Raw genomic sequence first — 21,946 nt, forward strand, 5'->3', positions numbered from 1 at the left:
ATACCCAATCAACTGCAAATGAGTCAATGACTTGCTTGAATACGGGGGTCAATGTTTTCTCTTATTTTTTTCACTGACTATAGGAGAAACTTGGATGATTTTTTTTCCCCTTTTTTATGGTGGGGTTTTTTTTTTTTCTTTTTACTTCAGAATGAATGCTAGATATCAATCAAATGTGGGTAGTTATTTTTTACGGTCTAACCAATAATCAATTTGCTATCGAAATTTAAGTTTTATATCATCACACCGAAAAGAAATTACGATAAAACCAATTAAAAGTGAGGATTATTAATATTTTTGAAATTTATTTGAAGCTAACTTTATGACCTTTTTGACAAGGGATTTATAAGATACAGGCGAGGCACTGAAGTAAATGAAGTTTGTTAAGTCTCCTTAAACAAATAAGCACTGAGAAATATTATTACAAACTGATAACATTATCGTTTTATGAGCTTATTCAGACAAATAATCGAGAACAAAAATAAAAACCAGATATTCAGTGCCACACATTAGAACAACATTACACAACAAACAGTGAACGTGTCGCTTGTTTAATTTTCTCCTCAACGAAGAAATGAAGATTTATTCAATAAATAATTTAATTCTTACATTCAACAGAACTCGGTAATGCTATTTCACAAACATCTCCACATTTTAAGTTCGCACTAATCCGTTTACGTCAGAATTTTCCGACGAAATTTCGACAAGACTTAATTTACGATAACGAGAGAGATTTTCGCAGAATGCAAAATAACTCAATCACTTTCCCCTCCGCGAATTCCATCGAGCGGCGACAACCCCTCTCCCTCCCAGTGGAAAGAATCAGCCTCAACATAAAAGTTGTGGGTGTCTTCTTCCATGCAAAATAAACGTTGCCATTCGCTGGGGTAGAAAAGAAAAGACAGAAACAAAAGGATGGAAGAGGCAAATTCTTTTTCTCTATCTGTAATGAGAAGAAGTTCGATAAATCAAGATAAAAAAAATGAGAAAAATCGGAATGAAAATAACGTTGTTCTATACGGCTCATCTTATTTTTCCCTCTCTTGTGTCTAGGTTATCTAGGGATTAAAGTTTTTTTCCCTATTTTCGGTAGATTGCTTGGTTTTACAAAGGATCTCATTACCAAAATTCATCATCAGCTTTCGTCGATTGTTTGCATGCTAACTCCGAATTGAAGCAACTCTGAGAATTTTTCTTTGCATAAAAAATATTCCCTTGGTGGATAAGCTTAAAGAAGTAAAATGTCTTACAAAGTAGCAACTCATTTATTTCTTCTGTAATTGGAGAAAACCATGAAGTTGAAACAAGAATCATAGCTCATGTAATCTTTGCAAACTAACTTCCCAAAATAAATAAATAATCCATGCAAAAGAAAATCTTCCACTGTACTAAACTAACTATTTTTACAGAATGTTGAAAAAAAAAGGATGCAAGGCTTGTTTCATTGGGTGTTAGAGCTATAGACTGGGAATTCTGAATAGTAGTCACTGGCTACCAAGTTCACAAAAATGGCAGTCACTTTACCCATTTTGTAACCATTTTAAAAAATATACATAATTAGCTCAAAAAGAAATAATAACCTTAAGGGAATGAAATAAGAAATAACAACTTCAAAAAGCACGAATTGCAGCTTAGTGCAGACACGTGTTTTGGCGTTACAAGGAACGCCTTTTTCAATGCAAAAGAAATGAGTTTATGGATTAAAAAAACATGCGACAAAAGCCCTCTTTTCTCAGATCATTGAAAATCCCTCTTTTCACCCAAAGATCATTTCTTTTGTATTGAAAAAGGCATTCCTCGTGAAACCAAAACACGTGTCTGTAGTAATCTGCAATTTACTTTCTGACGATGTTATTTCTTATTTTACTTTTTAACACAAAAGTATTTATTTAACTTAACTAAAAGGGAGTTTGCTACGAATTACGTTGCCAAGATATGTATAGTCGACTGATGCGCTGAACATGTCAGGATTGGAAGCATGTTGGTCGTAGCAGGCCCGTGTCCAGATTTTCATAAAGGGAGGGGTTTTAATCTTACCAGTAGGGGGGGAGAATTCAACCCCCTTACAGCTTTTAGTTTTACGACAAATTGCCGATCCCAGTATGGCGTTTATTCACATGTAAGGACTGCTGTATTTTTGAAGGATATCTCTAGCTGGACAAGTTACCAAAGTATTCCTTCGTTTCACAGATTCGCTTTAATCAAACTTTGCTTGCTTCTTTTTAATTAAATCTGTTTACTATGTAGTATATTGCAATGAGTATTAAAAACTCTTCACAAATTCTTGTATAATGTAGAATGTATATCAGGTTGTTATGTTCTGAAATAATGCTTAATAAACTAAACAAGAAAGAGCTCTTTGCAGATGCAAATTACATAGCCAAGCACAATCACTAATGCATCTTCATAGATGTAACATATGCCAAATTCACCATAAGCTCCTTACAATAAGCAATATTCTTTCTTTGCATTGGTAGATCATTCAGCAGTTCGTCCGCCATACTTTTTTCAAAATATTACATCAGTTTGTAAGGCTTTAGCAGTTGTAAATCGCAAAAAACTTCAGAGAGAAAATTAAAATAAAATAAAAACGCTGAACGCAAACTTTCTCATTAAAGTAAATTTAAGTCAAATATACATTTTCTTCATTTTGCTTATTTTTTCCCCAAGGGAGGGGTTTAACCCCTAAAACCCTCCCCTGGACACGACTCTGGGTCGTAGCATGATATACGATATGATTTTTAACAAATAAAGAAACACATGGTCGCCACTTTTGGCTACTAAGACTTTATTTTTTTGGTAGCTGTTTTCAATGAAAAAGTTGTCCATTGGCGATTGGCGACCGCTAATCTACAGCGTATTGGAAGTTCGTTTTAACTACAAACCAAAAAGAAAGAAAAATATTGGCATATTAGTAAAAAAAGGAAATAAAACAATTTGAAAAACTCTACATAGGTATTGTTAACTGGTTCCATATAATTTGCTTATGAACTTTATTTTATATATTTAACTAGTAAGTATTAGGCATTAGTTTCGATGGACCTTGTTTGAGCAGAAAAACTTATGAAATGAATTAAGAGCAGCTAATCAAATTAATTGTATGTCACCATAAAATAAAATTGTTCACCTCAAATACAAAAAAAGGTTCACATTTCATACGATGATTTTTTATTGATTCAAAGTTTTTAACGCGTGGACTGTAATCAAAGTGCAACATTACAAAAGAGAAAATACAGAAAGACTGCTCAATTATCTTTTGGATTGGAAAGAAATTAAATTCTAGCACTAATACATTGCGCTTTAATATTTTACCTGTTTTGTAATGGAATACAAGAAAGCTTCAAAACATCTTGTTGAAATCTAGAGCCATCTATTGGTGAATTGAAAAATTATTTCGTAAAATTATCGAACATTTGAACTTATTTTTAAAACAAACAATACCTCCCAAATTGTTTGTTTACGGAATTTCTGACAAAATATTATCTAGATGAAAGTCGCACTTCATTGTTTAACAATACTCGTAAAAAAAGTAGTTTTACAAAGAGTATTTTTCATTCAATTATCTTTTGAACTACAAACCGGGGATGATAACTACCCCCGGAAAACTGGGTCCTGAGCACTTTTAACCAGGTTTTTAGATTTTTATCTGTTTAAAGTGTATCAGCAACAAAACCTATATAAAATTGAACTTGCTTTTCACCATTCAATGCATTTTTGCTTTAGCATAAAAATACAAAACATTCCATGTAGTTACGAATTAGATTATAGCTTTCAGAACAATTTTAGGAGCAAAACACCTATGAAGGTAAAATGTACCCCAGTTTGTAGTTTATAGGTTAAAAAATGCGTTTGTAGTTCTAGGGTTATCTTTGTTGTGAATTAAAAAGACAAAAAAAACTCAAATTATAATGGAGGAAAGAACTAAATCATGTAAGTTTTTCTTTTTCTTCCTTTACCTTTTTTTTCGTTTGCTTGTTTGATTAATGTACTGTACATTTTATACATTCTGAAGATGATTTATGCTGCATTAATTTGCTCCATCAGATGACCCCTTGTAAAAATACGCTTTCCCGTAAACTTTAAGAAATATATTAAAGAAAAATCTTTTTATTTATACACTATAAAAAAGCAACATGTGTTAGAATTACGTGCACACAATTTTCGCTTCATATGTGTATGTGTGTGTGTGTGTGTGTTTTTTTCACAATCTGTATTCCTTATATCCTGGCATGGTATGAAAAATATGACTTCTGATTGTTGATTTTTTGCCAGACCATCATTTGCGCTGAACTGTTTGCAGTACTTATTTTCTTTGCCTCAAATGCATTACTTTTAGCGGTAAAAGTGGTAAATGGAAGTTGTTTCATAAAGCAAACTTACAAAAACAAAAGTAAATGTTGCCACAAAGGAATAAACACAATTCTGAAGTAGCAGACATAAAACAGGGATCCTCCCAAGATATAAAGCAAACACACTCGAGTAGTAAAAGCATCACATTTTTCAAGTCCCACATGCTGCAAAAGAGCAGACGCTAACGCATTCCACATTAATTAAAGAATTTATGGTTATAAAAAAGGTTGTATGTGAACATAATCCCATCAAAAATTGAGTAAGAATCCTCGTAGATTCATCACATCTTTCCTCATTACTCCTCGAATTTTTCGAAGTTCTTCACTTCTGCCGCATTTCATCCTATTATATACCCTCCTTTTACCATAAAATTTGAAAGACTTCCCTCGGAAAAAAAGAGAAACCTTGCTCTCTTGGTTCATAAATAACAAGATAACGAACAGTATTTTCACATTTGTGCCAACGCCATCTACTGAGGATGCGCGCGTCCCCGATTTCTTTAGTGATAAATACACCCGTGGTTTCTTTAAGGGGAGAAAAGAAATGCTAATGCAATATTAGCGAACGTACGCTGGAACATGCATTAGTAATAAAGATCTAGTCAGCAAGCCAACATGAAGGGTATAAATAAAATTAAGAGCTCTTCGAGGTACCACTGCGTGTATCTCTCGTTTTATTATTGTTATGGGAGAATAAATGTCTGACTTAGGTCATATAAATGTGGAAAGAATACATGTTTCAAGAATCTTTAAGTGCATTCAGTTGTCCCCTCATTTTATACTATTTGAAACTCTACAATTTTTTGGTTTATATTATTGTTTGATGATGTGTTTCTAATAAAAATGTATTTGATATTTCAGTAAATTTACACAAATGCATAGGAAACAATTTCTACTTCAAATCATATTTTGAAAAATTAGCGACTGAAAATTTTTTCGAATTAAATAATTCGTAACTTCTGTTACGGTGAATGAGAGAGAAGAAAGAACAACGAATTCGTGAAATTTTTGAAAACGTTTGGCCATGTGTCTTCCTTTTTGTAAATTTTTTTTCGTTTCATAAAGTGATGCTAATACTCTCCAAGCGCCATCATAGCACCTCCTCCCCCCCCCTCCAATACTACATATCCCTCTAAGCCGAGCCCCTCTCAAAAAAACGCAAAAATAAAAAACTCACCCCACCCCCCTAAAAATTTCTATGCCTCAGTCTGCGTCATTGCACCCTGGTCTGCACCTATGTTTCATCAGTATTTCCAATATTTCGCAAAATTCCTTTTCTCTAACTAGCAAGATATATACAGCTGGCTACTATTATTTTTAAACAAAGTATGTTTCAATTATTCGAAAATTTTCAAATCTAATAAAAGGATATGTTTAAATCTAAGGATTTTTATTCTGCAGAGGCGAACTTGAGTAAGTGCACGCTTCCACGGTTTTGAGTATATGTACCTTTTCAGAATTTTGAGTTTGTCGTGGTTTTCTATTTTCATTCGATAATTCTTCTAAAGAAATAAATATATTAGTTTGGACCAATATTTATTCTCTCGGTTTGTGTATTTATTAATTAACACACAATTCATGCAGAGTAAATTTGCTAAATAGTTTCTAACTTTGAAATGGAAGTAGTATTTTATCCATCCAGCTAACTCTGATATTCTTATTCAGAAATTCTTGGTGGCATTAAAATGGAACATAGTTCTTTGTTAACTGGCCGAACCATCAATAGTGCACTTAATATTTCAGTAATAAAGTTAATTAAATCCAATGCATTCTTTAGTTAACAAAATTCATTACATTTACGAGATACTGACATGAGGTTGCATCATAAGATTGCGACATATGATGACATTGCTGACGTAAAAGGAAACTGCCGAAAAGGACTATTGTGTGCCTTTCCATATATGCATACAAGATAATCAAAAACTAAGCAGAAAATGTCCCAGCGTTCATGACATGACAGAAAATCAGGAGATTTAGAGCGCACTCAAAGGAATAGTGAAAGGTAAAGAAATTATGCAGTCAAAAATCTCTGCAAAATGTCGCAACCTCAATGTGGTAGAGTAGTTTTGAAATTCCTATCTTTTCAGGCACTGTCCCGGAAGTGCACGTCGAGAGCCGCACCATAACGCAGAAAATATTTCGCCGCTGCACTTCGTATGCATGGGAATATGATGCAAAACATGGATTTCAAGCATAAAAGATGGCATGCAAAATTGGGCCTCCTATTGCTGAAACGCATTCGAAACTATCGAACAACTGGAATCCTTTTCATGGTGGAAGAGAAGCTCTTCAAAACTATTTCTATTTGAAAGGCAAGCATAAATAACGATTCTTAAGGTTGTCAAGCAGGGGAATATATCTTCCAAGTACTCAAATGGGGACCATGTCTCGTGGCTAAGCTGAAATCTTTGGGTAAAAATAAAGTTTTGCAATCGTCAATGAAGGTTTAAAGCAAAGCACTTTTATGTTTTTAAAAATCTGGAAAGATATTACAGGGACTAAATTAGTATCAAGTAAGGTTTTTAAGAAAAACATGAAAATAAATAATAGAATATATTGACCTGTAGTTTAAGTCGCTAATCTTCAAAAATTTGAAACAAACGAATAACAACTGATTTAATGTTTAAAAATTCAATGCACCACACTGTAACTTTGTTAGTTAACTGGTGCGTGAAGTGTATAAACGATATAAGTACTATTACTTACATCGTAATTATGATACATCATGATTACGATACATCATAACATAATTTTTCAAAAAAAATTTCAAGCTTTAACTATAAATCTTAGTTTAGAGACTACAAACAGAAACTTGTTTTTACCGTTCAATTCTTCTCAGTCATAAATGTGTTGCGTGTATTTTAACAATTCAGACTTCACCTGTTAAAACTTGTATTGCGAAAAACTTTTTTTCTTTTGGAGATGTGTCGCTATTGGTTACCAGTGAGCGATATATAAAATGGATAGATGCACAAATATAAATAATATATACAGGAAACGTACGCGGCCAGCTCTGTTTACGCACCATTTAAACGAAGTTTAGGATCAGAATGGGATTGCAACTGCATACATAAAATGCATGCATAAAAATGCAGGCAAACAGTGTACTTGAGAATTTAATAGACAAAAGCACAAAGTGTATGCACCATTTACAAGCATCAAGTGGAAGCGCAATATTATGTGCATAAACTTCAGGTGCGATGCTTCTTACAAATAAATTACCTAATCAAACTATAACGCATTATGTATTTATTTCGCAAAATTTTTCAAACAGTTTTCAGGCTAATTCATTCTAAGTTCAGACATAAAAACATATTTCAAATCGTTAAAAATATGAATCATAGTATTGGTATTAATAAGCTAATCAACCTCTACACGAATTAACTATAGTACGTTTCCTTCATTTAGATGTTACTTTTAACATTAAGCTCTATTTTTACTTGACATAGTATCTGATGATTCAGCATTACAATTTTTAGTAAATATAATTTACTTACATTCCCTTTATGAGACGTAAACAATGTTCAGACTTCGTTAGATGAAGAAGATCAATATTTTCCCACAGTCTTTATAACTTTACAGAATAGCAAATGTATATTTCAGCAAAGCTTGCGAGTTCACGCAGGAATGAAACACATAACTTGCAACAACAATGTGAAAGAAACTGATTCCCTTACCATGTGCGTTGCCAATCAACTTATGACGAACCATCTTCCATGGTATATGTAGATGATATGTTGACTATTCATTTCTGCAGTAAATCGCGTATATTTAAACATCGAATATTTTGTTTGTTCTCAATCTCCGTTATTTAGGGGCGTCGCTAAACGTTCGCATAATAAGGTAAAATATATAATGAAACTTTTACGTTAAACATGTAAACTAAATACATATACTCAAATTTACGCGATAATTACAAATCTTACTCGGATAGGCACTTGAACGTTATTAGCAGGTTAAACTTGTTGATGTATTAAATTAAGATATCCATGCAAACTAATGCGTTGCAGCCACTATTGGTATCATATTTATAACGTTTCGGAAAGCTAGATTCCTATATACAGGATGTTCCGTTTTAACCTGCAAGACCTTTATTTTCGCAACCGTTAGTCCTAGATGTATACTTCCAATTTCAAAAATGTTCAAAATCAGATGCAGAGTTAAGATATTGAAAGTTTGAAGCGAAAATAAAAATAAGTCAAAAATACAACATTTAACTTTTTATACGGGCCTCAGTCCCCTTAACTAATAATAAGAGTAATAATATTCATTAAAAACTATTAATGACACAAAAAACTTGACATTTGTGCGATCAAAACTAAAGAGATATTCCATTTCAAAGCTTTAAGGGACCATACAGAAGATAAGATTGGAACTTATCGCCCTTTCAGAAGAATGACAGGTCGTCAAAGTAAGAAAAACAAGGTATTTATATTGTTCATTGATATTCAAAACTAAATGCAAATGTTATGCCGTAATACGAAAACACACTACAAAATCTCGAACAATTTGAGAAACCACACTCTACGCACACATATCATTTTAAGCACTTGTCAACCGCTATATTTTCACTCAAAATGTGTTATTGGTGACGAGTTAAAAGTGATCTAAGTCACAAAACGCAGAGTTTCATATCTCGGTGAATATTAGTCGTACTAATTTCAAACTTTTTATGTTGGAATTATTTTTCAATGGAGATTATTTCCCTAAACATAAGTTAGGGGACCTGAGGCCAGTATAAAAAGTTACATATTGTATTTTTTGACTTATTTTTATTTTCACTTCAAACTTTCAATATCTTAACCCTGCATCTGATTTTGAACGTTTCTGCAATTGGAAGTATACATCTAAGACAAACGGTTGCAAAAATAAAGGACTTGCAGGTTAAAACGGAACACCTGTAAATAAGGTAGTTGAGTCGGTCAATCTGATTTATAGGAAGCTTTAACCGTGCTTCGATGGAACGGTTTTGTTTCTGAACAGCACACATCAGTCAACAGTGGCGGAAAACCAGCTTGTTTGTTTTCTTGCTTTGAATCCTTATAATGTAACGACAAATTTTTAGATCTTACTGAAAGTTTATCGCTATACTTCATGCTACTAAATGTGTAAACTTACGAAAACAAAACCAGAATTGCTCATTACAAATGAAAAATAGTTCTATATGCGCATTTTTCCACTCATACTTTCAATTATCCGTTGCTTTGTTTGTTTACCTAACTAGTTAGTTTTATTGGAACAAGTATAAAAAAATTCAGGTAATTAAGAAGTTAAAATCACAAGGGGCTGTCCATAAATAATGTCATATTTTCTTTCAACATTTTTCAGCCCTCTCTTCCCCTCCCCTTTGTACCAAAGTGTCACATTTCACCTTACTCTTGTTACATGTCACGGTATTTTTCATAAACATATTGTAATGAAAAAGTGCGCAACGTCACACCTCCTTTTAGCACTCCCCCCCCCCGTCCCCTTTTTCAAAAACTCTCATAATTTTACGAAACGCACTACATCTCAAAGCGTGACAACTTTCGTGTAAAGCTCCTAAAAAAATTCAAAAGCTTAAAAATATTTAAGTTTGATTAAATATTCAGAAAGAAAAAGAAGTGAAAAGTAGTAACATTCTTGGTTAGAAAATCTTGAGTTAAACATGCACGTTAAAACTGTGTCATAAAAACGAATCGGGAGCATTTTAGATTTATAAAATTCTTAATTGAATGGTAACTTACACTCTTATCTTTGATAGGGTTAGTTATAACCACTTTGGCATTTTTACGTCAGCTCTATCCGGTAATAACTATAATACTAAAGTACGCTGCACGATACTAAGAGTTCTCAAAGCGACATTATATCAGGAGAGATTCTTATCCACCACGTGTAGACTAAAGATGTAGCTGTGAGATAATTTGAAACCTGTGACCTTTGAAATAAAGTTCCAATGCCAAGGATTTTAATTTTTTCATGACTAACCTGAATTAGGCTCTCCAGGCTTCATGTTGGGTCTGTCTGATGCTGCCCCATCTTCGGCCCTCACTAAGATGGCGTATGCCTGCTTCTCTTCTCTGTCGAATTCCACCCGTGTGTAGATTTCACCTGTCTCGCGGTCGATCGTGAAGAATTTATCTCCTTGGTCCTTCGACTCAATCGCATAGTACACCTGGAAAGAACAAAGTGTCAGAATTAAATGCCAAATTAACTTAACCTTGTTTGATTGACTACTTTCAATTGATCAAGCGGGATTTTTAACGATTGAAAAAACAAGCTAGTTCACTCGTTTAAAGAGAATAAAAAGTATCTTAGCAAATTTCAGAAATCATGTAGGTCATATTTCACCTTGGCAATGCTTACCCCCTTTTCGGGGTAAGAGAGAAGATTGATTAGAGAAGCGAATTGAGCTGGGTTACTTTTTCAGTGGTTTTTAAAAGTATTCCAACTCAAATTCGCGCCAGTAACACGTTCATTTTTCACGTGACTCTTCAAAAAGAGGTAAACATTGTTAAGATCAAAGCCTATTATTTTGAAATTTTAAGGAAAATGTCTCAAACATATCCGTGCAGTTTGAAAACAGAGATAGATTTCACAAAATACATCTGCTGATTTTCATTTATTTTGTTTCTTTTTTTTTTTCGCCTTCATATAATGAAAACACCGCGTGTTCTTTTTATATCCATTAACTTGCCTCTGTAGTAGAGGAATGCCTAACCTGGCAATGTTGCAATGCTGCTATTAGGATCTGCGAAGCTTTCACAATGCTGCCAAGTTAGGTTTGTATCAACTATAGACGCTTTTACTTTCCTTTGTTTTGCCCTCATATATTTAGGAATAAAATGTTTATTAATCTTCAAGTGATCAAGTGCAGTTGAATAAGTACACCACCAATTCATGCATGAAATTTCAGAATTAAATTTAAAGCGCTGAAAATCCTTAACCTCTAAATTTATGTACTGTGTACTTTGTTCAAGAATTTTCTTCGTGATTTAGTAATTCACGTTGCTCAGCTTTGTCAAAATAAATAAATGATTTAATATGATTTGTTTCACATTAAAATGACAAAACCTTTTAAAATTCATCCTCAGATATCGTTATAGAATTTTAAATTTTAACTTGAGTTCTAACCATTTAACCTATCTTTAACTTTACAGTCTTAAAATGTGCATCAGTAATGTGTAAAAGTCTTAAATAATATGAATGTGAAAAAAAAGCTTTGCGTTCACATTTTTTGCTCACAAATTTACTTGAAGAATTCTACATACCTTTAGAAATCATGCTTGATGTGGATGCACTTGATGTCTATTACAGAAACCGCAATTTTATCTCGTTCTGAATTATTAACTTTAGCGCAATTATCCTATTTATTAATTGCGTTTTAACTTTGTCATGTACCGTTACATACCATAAATCTTTATCAGTCAAGTATATCTCCATTTTCAATTTTAAAACATCATAATTTGTAAAGTTAGGTTTAGCAAAAGTGGTTTTGTTCCTTTACTATTATGAAAACAGTTCAGCCAAAATATGTTGTCTATGCCTCGAGAAGTGGACATGGACTCTGTTGTATAGTTTTGCAAAAATCATCAGTTTTGTCACATAAATTCATTCTGATTAAAATGTAAAACTTAACGTATTTAATACGTAACGTAAAAATGAGACAATATACATCAATACAAACTGCACAATTAAACTTACAAGAATATTGCGCCTGAGAACTTTACAGTGTGTAATGCCAAGGTTGAAACCAAGATAAAATTATAATTCTTTAAAACTTCTTTTCCTACAATGTATGTGGATTGCCATTCGATTTTTACCCTTTCAAAGCTAATATCATTTACAGTAATTTGTAGGTGACGTAATTTCTTGTTTGATTGGTAAAAATTGTTTTGGCCAAATTTCAGTCCTATCAAGTAGTCTATCATTTCTAACACAGAGCAGCTACGATTGGCTTAGCTATCGAGAGATGCTATCACCTGTCCTCTCCACTTCGAAAGTTGGGATATAGGGTTGAAGAGGAAAGAAACTTTTTTCCAGCCTCTTTTTTCCCCATGAATAAGTGATTAATAACTGACCACAGGATTTTTAGATCCACGTGTTTATCTAGTATGTACCCCGCGTGTATCTGGTGTGTCCTAATGATCTCGGGTATCGAACCCGCGATCATCCGATAAAAATTTCAATCGCTGAATTTTTTTTAAATAAAGCTTTTTTTAGAATATAATTTGAAACTTAAACCTAACACCGTTATCATATAAGCAAATACCAACAGCTCGGCTACGACATCCAGATATTGCAGTTACTCTTATTGGAGATGATCAATCTGATACAGCCCAAACCTAGTTGGAGGATCTTAGCTTCGCCTCGGAGAAGGTAACTTACATCTTGCTATTATCATATGAAATACAACAGAATCTCATTAATTCAGACTAATAGGGAATATAGGTACAAATTCAAATTTATGAAAGTAGGGTAGACCGGGGCGCGTTTACGCGGATTTCTTTCAATGATTTTTCTAAATTTTATGTTTTAGTTTAGCAATTTTTAGACATTGCGGCTTTATGAAGCAGTTAATATTGTCAAAATTGGTATATTCAGTTGTTGCTCGGTTTGTGTTCGGTTGCGTAAACTGGCCCCGGACACGGGGTACGTTTATTCAAATTTATTTTGACACCTAACGTGGTTCGGTTAGTGTTTTGAACATAATGTCTAACCATCGTTAGAATAAAGCAAATTTATTACAGACTCGAATAGTGTGTAAAGTAAAAGCTGGACGGGCATGAAAACAGCACTACATGATTGTAAGCTATAAGATACGAATTTGTAACTCAGTTAAGAATTAAATGGTGATTTTCAAAACTAAATAGCCTGAAAATACTAAAATGTTTTGAGACAGTTCGGAGCGAAAAAAGCGTCAGGACACGTTTAGAAGTAAGACACTGTAAGAACGTGCGTAAAGGTGCTTAGACGTCAACGCGTAAACTTGCCCCATTTGGATTTATTTTTAAAGTGCAAAAAAACTAGACATTTCAGTTCATACAAATACACTTCTCAAAAAAATGATAAAATTCTGCTAATTTTTACATATTTGTTTTTTCTTTACGAAGTATTATTTATTCTTGCTTGAGCTTATTCACAATAAGCTTCAAAACGTTCAACTCAAAATTTACTCGATTTGCTAGAAAACAAATTATTCTTTTTGTTTGCTAGACAGAAGCTCGACTAATGCTCAAAAACTTGTGAGGATATTTGCAAGTATGCAGCAGCAATCTGTATTGACTGTTGGCTATCCAGTTAAAATTCGTTTTGAAAAAAGGGCATTGCGTAAACGTGCCCTACATGTAAACGTGCTCCATGCGCAAACTTGCCCCAGTCTACCCTACAGATTAAACAGAATTACCTATAAACTGATCCAAGGTACTTAGACGAACTACAATATACATTTAAAATTGTATTTTGAATTCAAGGGAATGAAATGTAAAACTGAAGAGAAAATTATGAAAATACATTGCAAAAAATACCAAACACGGCCTACAAAAATACATTATTGAGCCTTTTATTTAAACAGTATGTTCATTTAAATGGCTGTCCAGGTTAAGGAAAATCCGAATTAATAGGGTCCGGATTAATGAGGGTTTACCGAAGATATTTGGTTGAAAACAAAATATTTTTCTTGGTCATACACCTCCCCATTTATAGCCTTAATAATTAAAACATTTTGAAAAATTGGTTGCATTTGGAAATGCTAGCTGATAGCTACAATTCAACACGATCATGAAGTAAAACATAAAACTTTATTGGGATTTTTTTTCTCTTGCAAACACATCAAAAAAAAAAAAGCAAGACATTCATAACTATGCAACTTGTAATAATTTAAAATACTTAATTGTATCAGAAATGCAATATAATTTGTTATCCACAACTTATTATTCTAACATTCGGAGAATAACAGACTTCATCAAAACCGATTCATCATAAATTGCTTCTATAAAGTTTTTCAGAAGCATTATCCTCAGTTATTCTCAATACTTTTTCACATAAGACGAACTTTTTCTTCCTATTCTCTCTCTCCTTTCTCTTTCCAAGGCATAAGAACATTAAAGCAGAAAACTAGATGAGCAGTGAAGTAAAACAAACGATTGCAAGTCGGCATGAAAGAGAATCATTGAAAATCATGAGTAAAAAATGAATCCTTACAGAAGAATCATTAGTTTGTTGGCTGAGATCATATTATATGGTCAATCGTTATCCCCGGGTTATTTTTAAAACTCATCTGCCTTAATGGGCATTATCTCTTATTTCCGCTTATTACTGGCGAAATAGGTTTACTTTTTGCCAAGTTTCGAGTTACGCTGCGACGTCAAAAGCACTTTTCTCAAGGAACATTTTTCTTTTCCTTCTATAAAAACGTAAGATAATGTTTCATAATTCAAAATAATAGATCTAAAGAATTGAAGAAAACAATTTAAAAGACACATCTCGATTTTCTGGTTGTCATGAGAGTGTAAATAACATCGAATTAAAGTACTAAATCTGATATGTATCTATTCAAACAAAGAAAATATGAGATAAATATGATTTAACTTTTAATTAGGGTAAGTGAATATTGAAAATATGAGTTAGTTTTTAATTAGTGAATTTATTTCAATTTTATTTGTTGGATTGAAAATACAGGAAGGGGGGGGGGGGGGTGTTGCAGCAAAATAAAGTGCACTACGAGATGTATAAAAAATTTTAAGCAAAAATGACACCATCCAACAGTACCTGTTAAATGGGTCATAAATGGGAGTCAAAACTCACATTGGAAAATGAATAATTTAAGTTATATCAATGAAAGTTTACTTTTCAAGTAGAAATCTCAAATTTCTGATTAAAAAAAGCTTTTTAATATTAAATCTATTTATCTTTTATCTATACTAAGTGAATATATGAAAATATGATTCCGTTTTTAATTGTTGAAATTTTTTTTTAATTTTTATAAGCTGTAATGAACCAATCGGAAACAAATATTGCAGTAAAATAAAGTATACAACGAAATACTAATGTTATAATTATTAAGTGAAACTGAAATCATGAATCAGTAGCTATTATAAATTTTGTTGTAAATGAGAAACAAAAACTCACACTTGAAAATAAATAATTCTAGCGATCTCAATGTAAGATTACTTTTCAAAAATAAACCTCGAATTTCTAGTGATTTTCAGAAAACTTTTCGTTTTAAAGTAATTAATATACTACCTATCCATAACATACTAAGGGAGTCATATGAAAAATATGTGTTCATACCTAACGTTCCGGAAGAGAAGCATTTCAGCCAAACAAAATACGAAATGAAACATATTATAATTATTAAATGAAACTCACACCATGGAGCACAGTACCTTTTTTATATCTGTTGTAAATGAGAGCCAAAATTCACGCTTACGAATAAAAAACATTCAAGTGATCAAAATGAAAGATTACGTTCTAGTACTAGAAAGAAATCTTAAATTTATCCTCAAAATGCAATAAATAGTGAATGTACACTTTTTTTTAACCAAATCTCCCAACATAGCTAGTTTTAAGTGAGAACTTTAGACTGAATACTAAATGCACGAAATTGTTGAAGGATATTTCTCGTACCGTACTATAAAGCTGAATTTCAGAATCCTCTCCCCTATCTATAAAACATAATAAACAATTCGTTTTTTTTCTGAGAAATTTACTAAGATCAAAATATTTTCTTCTCTTGGGGGAAATATACATTCTAAGCTATCCCGAAAATATCAGCTTCAATTTAAGAGCCAACTTTGTTGTAAGCATTTGCCTTATGAATCGTCAATAAATGTTTTCTGTCACTAAGGAACGTTTCCATTAATGTTGCAAAAAATATTCCTAAAATCCAAACTTGAAAACAAGAAATAATAATTTCGTTTAGCGTAAGCCAGAAACTTTCTCTCGCATAAATTGGTTAGCATAACAATAAATAAAAGCATAGGAATCTCTAGGAATCAACAGAAGGGAAAAAGTGAACAGATTCCATGCAGTAAACTTTGAAAGATCAAAGGAAAATAAATAAGAATTTTTAATGTGATTTTCTATATATTTTCAAAATGCTTTTTATTTCTTTGGAACTGTTTAGTGAATTCTCACCTTAGGGTTCGTTCAGAAATAGTGTCATTCCCAAGGGGCGAGGCGGGTTTGTGAAATTTGTGACAGGGGGTAGAGGTTAAAAAGAAATGTGACACAACACATTTTTTATAACAATATGCTTATAACAACCAACATTACATGTGACATGGGAAGGTGGCAAGATAAAGTGTGACACTTTATGACACATGTGGTCAAATTTGTTGGAAAAAATATCACATCTTTTTGTGGACAACCCCTTACTTCTTGGATTGCAAGTTGTTTTTTATTGCATGAAAAAAGGAACAAGAAACAGCTTTAGCAAGGATTGAATTTCATGTTAGCTCACATAAATGTATCTTGAAAAAGCAATTCCAATTTTCAAGATAAATCGGTTTATACATTTCATCCCCTAAGCACAATTCATCTAATTCATTCTTTTATTAAAACCAAACAGACGTTCGTCTTATTCTAATTACTAGACATTCTATCTCAGAAGTCTTTTGCACTTCAGTACGATCTTTTTCATTTAAACGTACATTTTAAATCTAAAACGTTATGAAGATATTTTAGTCGTCCTTACAATATTTTGTATTGCTTAAAAACTGCCCCAAAATTACTGTGTAAAATATTAAAATAATCGTTTTTATTCCAAAGTTCCTATTCGTATTTCATTTAAAATAAGTTCCTTTGATCTTTGTGGAAATGGAATGCAATTGTATATGTTAAATAATTTTAAAAAGTTGAACTTTTAGTTTGATGGAGATAGCATTTTCGTGAAACACATTTGCATAAATTTAATCATTAAATTAATTGTTGACATATTGCAGCCAGTAGAGAAGCACTAAAAGAACTGAAGCATTATCGTACAGAAAAATAGAATTTCGTCCCGCAATATTTGTCATATTTTAAAATGTATAACTTTCTTCCACGCATGGCTTTGAAAATTACATAACGTATGTAAAGAGCTTAAATAAAATTAAAAAGTAAGACTGAAGTAAAATTAATTTGAAAATATAAGTAAAATGAACGAATAGCTTTGCTATCATTCTGACAGAATTTTATGAGAAACTGATATTAATGCTTAATTAAGTTTCGAAAAACAACTAACCATTTCTTGATAGTTGAGTTTAAACTTTTTAAGAAAACTCTTTAAACATCTACTAAATACGAAATGAAATTTTATTTTAACATTTTTAAAAAATCGTGCTTTAATCAAAAAACCAAACGGTGAAATAATTGAATGGAAAAAACTAATGTATACATATCTCTCTCTTTTTCTGTTTTCAGAATTTTTTTATCGTTTGTTTAAAAAAAAGCACATATTCGTACCAAAAATGTAAAAGAAAAACTATTATTCTAATAAAAGCCACAAAAAGTCATCTCAGGAAAAAGTCATTTGTAGAGCAAAATGCATTTGCAACGACAGCAAAACCATAATCTGAGTCCATGATTTTTCTTAATCTTTTCCGCGAAAGTCCATCATTGTTTCTTTCTCCCATCGAGTGCTGCTGGCCGATGCCCACGAAAAAGTATTGTGAGTTACGTCTTTTTTTTTTTTTTTTCCTCCAGCGAAGTTCTCTAGTTCCTGTCTTGAAATATGCGACTTAAGCTCCAGCTACACTCAAACATTTGGCACAAATGGGGTTTTATGGAAAAGCAGATGTGAAAATTGTGTTCCGATGTGGGCAGATGGTCGCAAGGAGTTTAATGTCTTTTCTGTCATAATAGTTTTTATCGTTCCATTTATTAAGTTTCGCTTAAATCAGATTGATATTTTGATTTATTGTTTACTAGTGGCACCCGCACGGCTTTGCCCGTAATAGACAATTGAAAGGTCTTTTGGTACGCCTGTATATTTACAAATAATATATGGTGAATTTTCTCGCCTATTGGCTTGTGTCCGTGTTACTGTTCCACGTTATGATAATTTCGTAATTTACTCGTCCATCTTATGATAATTTTGTTCTTAAAATTGGAATAAAAAAAGAACCACATCGAATTTTCGAAAAATCGCTTCGAAGTGCACACCTCCATGCTACAAACTAACTTTGTACCAAATTTCATGAAAATCAGCCGAACGGTCAATGACCTATGCGCGTCACAGAGATCCTGACAGACATAGATCCGGACAGAGAGACTTTCAGCTTTATTATTAGTAAAGAAGTTTAAAAATCACGTCACTTCTGATAGCCTTTAAATTATGAAGTAAAAGTTATAATCGAATTCTTACCATAGTTTTTGAAGACCAAAATATTCAAGATGTTAATAAAATTGACAAATTTTAAGCTTTGAGAAAAATATAGTACTGGAAATTAGTGATTACTTGTAATAGCAAAACGCCATTCTATAAATTATATTATGTTAAAAATTATTTTTTGTAAAAATAAAATAAATTAAAACGGATTTCATAAAGAGTCAATTTCCTTCTGCCTCATTATAAACTAAAAAAGGCAAATTAAAATAAAATGTCAACATGCGCATACGGGTGAAGTGATGAAAAGAATAGTTACTCAAACCTATATATCTATTCAACTCGTGTTTTAACTATCTATTCAGCTAATAAAGTGATAAGTTGACGTAAAATCGAATGTTTAATGAACTACATTCTAAACTGTTTGCCAATCAGACAGTTTACAAAATCTTTTATAATACAATGAGTGTTTAATTTTAGAATCACTATTTGAATGGTTCCAAGAAAAGTCAGTTGGGATTTTTTATCCTTATTATTTGAATCTCTGCAAACATGACAGCGTGTAATGAGTTTTGTTCTTCATAGTAAAACGAAACAACGAAAACAATTACAAAAGTGAGTTTAAATTTTACTGTTTACCTCTTGTCTGTTACTTTATTAACACAGTGAAATATAAATAAAATAGCGAACTAGAATTGAATCAAATAGTATGAAATAAACTATATCTTTTTCAAACTATTTCAGAATGCTGCTTTTTTTCAACACGTTAAAGAGCAAACTATTACTATATTCTCCTTTACGTGGTATCTCCTCTCTTAGAAATACAACAAGATAACTAAGCCATGTCTCAATATTAAAGCTAAAAAAAATAATAAGTTCCACGATTACAACAACTAAGAATTTTTTTTGGTAACTTTCTGCTTCTTAAAAATGAAATATTACAATCTTTTTTTAAGAAAAAAAAAACTTCGCAGTGCCGGTTTTATTACTTTATTCTTTGCTTAGCCCTCATTATTTTCTTTTAAAATTTGTTATTTATCTTTCTTGAGAAACATTACTCACAATTAAAATTCGGTTCTTTTTCCATTATTAAATTACCTTTATCTTAAGAAACTAAATCACTGCCAATTCAAGAGCTAAGCTTCCTCGTTCATCTTTTTTCCCTTCCTACTTTTCATAAATTTTGAAAATATCCTGATTACCGCAGCTTTTTATAATAAAAAATTAAGAAATAAATAAAAATATATTCTTTAAGTTAAAAATTTTAAGGAGAAACAGATATTTTAATTTGAATAATTGTTAAAACAGAAACGTATTTCGTGATACATTATTAATATATTTCATTTTCGCAGTTTATCTTTTGCTTTTCAGTGTTCTCTTATGAATCCTCAACAACGCTGCACAAGAAGCAGCCAAACACAACGCTGTATCATATGTTTTGAGAGTTACTACTCTAACGTGTCTAAAACGTGAATTTGTTATTTTCCAGTATACTATAGTGTTATACAGATTCCGATAACCACTAAAACGACGTTTTGAAAGTCCAATTTGATTTCAACTCAAAATTTACAATTTTATAAAATAATATTTTACGTGAACCATTGAATTATTATGAGGACGTGTGGAACTAAAACAATGAAATCTCGTTAAAACGAGCTTCAAGGGACAGCAAATTTTGTTTGTTGAAACGGGAACTTCGTTGTAACGGAATTCCAGTTATAAAATGGCAATTTAATGGAAATTGAAAATTTATCTTACTGAAACGGATATTTCGTTGTATTGGTATTTGTTGTAACTAAATTTCGCTGTATTTTAATTCGCACACATAGTTAATGACATCTCACGAGATAACCAAAGAGCAAAAGTTGAATTTAATTCAACTATACACTTTTGACCCATAACAAAATAGTTGACAGTTGGGGGATTGCCAAAATTGGATCGCCTAAATTATATCGTCGCGTATCAGTTGCATCAAAAATTTAAGGAAGATTGAAACATATTTTGTAGGTTCGTACTCATATCAAGTAATTTCGTTCATTTTATATAATTAAAAACCGAGCGTATGTACCTATGTATGTAACTATGTATGTATGCCCAAGTTACTTCTCCCGAACGACAGTGAACTGACCATCGAACCAGGTATCGATGGATTCGTAATCTTCCTGTCTTAATGTTTGGCTATTTAATCTAATCCTCCGATAATTATTATCGCAGATGTCAATTAAAAACTATATTAATTATGACAGTAAGATTTCGACATAAAATCCCTATTTTTCGAAGGCTTTCCTCCATTCAAATTATTATTCAGTGCTTCACCTCAACTTTCCGCAACAATGCTTTTATTAAAATTTTTAGCGTCAAGAAAATCATTGAGACGAAAAATCTGTTGCCATTTTTCTCGAATATGAACAAGTAAAATTCTTGCTTTTGTTTCAAAGACTTTTCCTGTAATCGGGGGATTTAAAATGTTTAATTTTGATTACCTTTCCGTAATCTGCCGCAAAATTTTACTGATTTTTTTTTCTTGGTTTAAGCCTGAGTGTAGATCACGCGTCACTTGACATAACTTTTATTTTCGAGGTGGACCGTGTAATGCCGGGCGACACAGCTAGTGTTTAATAAAAATTGTTTCTGATTGTTGATCAATGATTGTAGCATAAAATTTCAAGCCGTTATTAATCTGACTACTTTCACAGCTATTTAATTAAAACTTACAGCATCAATTTTATTCAGTTTAACTTATTGTTTTTGTACTGATATTCTAGAAGACATCTGATTTTGCAATGCTAATTCAGTTGTTTTAATCTTTAAAGATCGATTACGGGATGTAAACACATTCATAAAGTACAAGTTTATTTTTTGAATTATAAAGAACAAATAATTAATAAATTGAATAATATTTCATGTATTGCGACATCTGAATCTTAATATTAGCAAAACCAGTTATTCTTTAAAAATAGTATTGTACCTATTTCAAAATAATGCCACAAAGTTCTCATACTCCGCTTCAGATCTCACAGTTATTGAGAGTTAATACGCTTGCGTTTTTGAAACAATAAACTCTTAATGGGGTTGTTTCCTTCAGTCAAAAGTAGTACTTTTTGTCACTGAAATTGATAGAACAAGCAAAAAAAATACTTTCATTTTCCCAACATTTATTTTTTAATTATTTTTTTAGGTGTCCGATTCTTCAAACAAGGCGTGGTCTTTATGACGTCACAAATGATACACTAAGGCGCAACTTTCTATCGCATTTCCACCTTATGATAATCAAGAAGCGAATTAAAATTGCTCTCAACGTTTGCTATCA

General features: G+C 31.9%; 1 protein-coding gene across 1 annotated transcript in view; it reads right to left on the bottom strand.

Annotated features, from left to right (window-relative positions):
* LOC129218889 (neural-cadherin-like) overlaps positions 1-21,946 on the bottom strand; it is a 539,341-nt gene that overhangs the window by 439,398 nt on the left and 77,997 nt on the right. The window contains exon 13 of the mRNA XM_054853212.1: positions 10,317-10,503. Coding sequence (XP_054709187.1) covers positions 10,317-10,503 — 187 coding nt within the window. The remainder of the gene's footprint in view (positions 1-10,316; positions 10,504-21,946) is intronic.

The sequence above is a fragment of the Uloborus diversus genome, chromosome 1, assembly GCF_026930045.1.
Source record: "Uloborus diversus isolate 005 chromosome 1, Udiv.v.3.1, whole genome shotgun sequence".
Classification (NCBI taxonomy): domain Eukaryota; kingdom Metazoa; phylum Arthropoda; class Arachnida; order Araneae; family Uloboridae; genus Uloborus; species Uloborus diversus.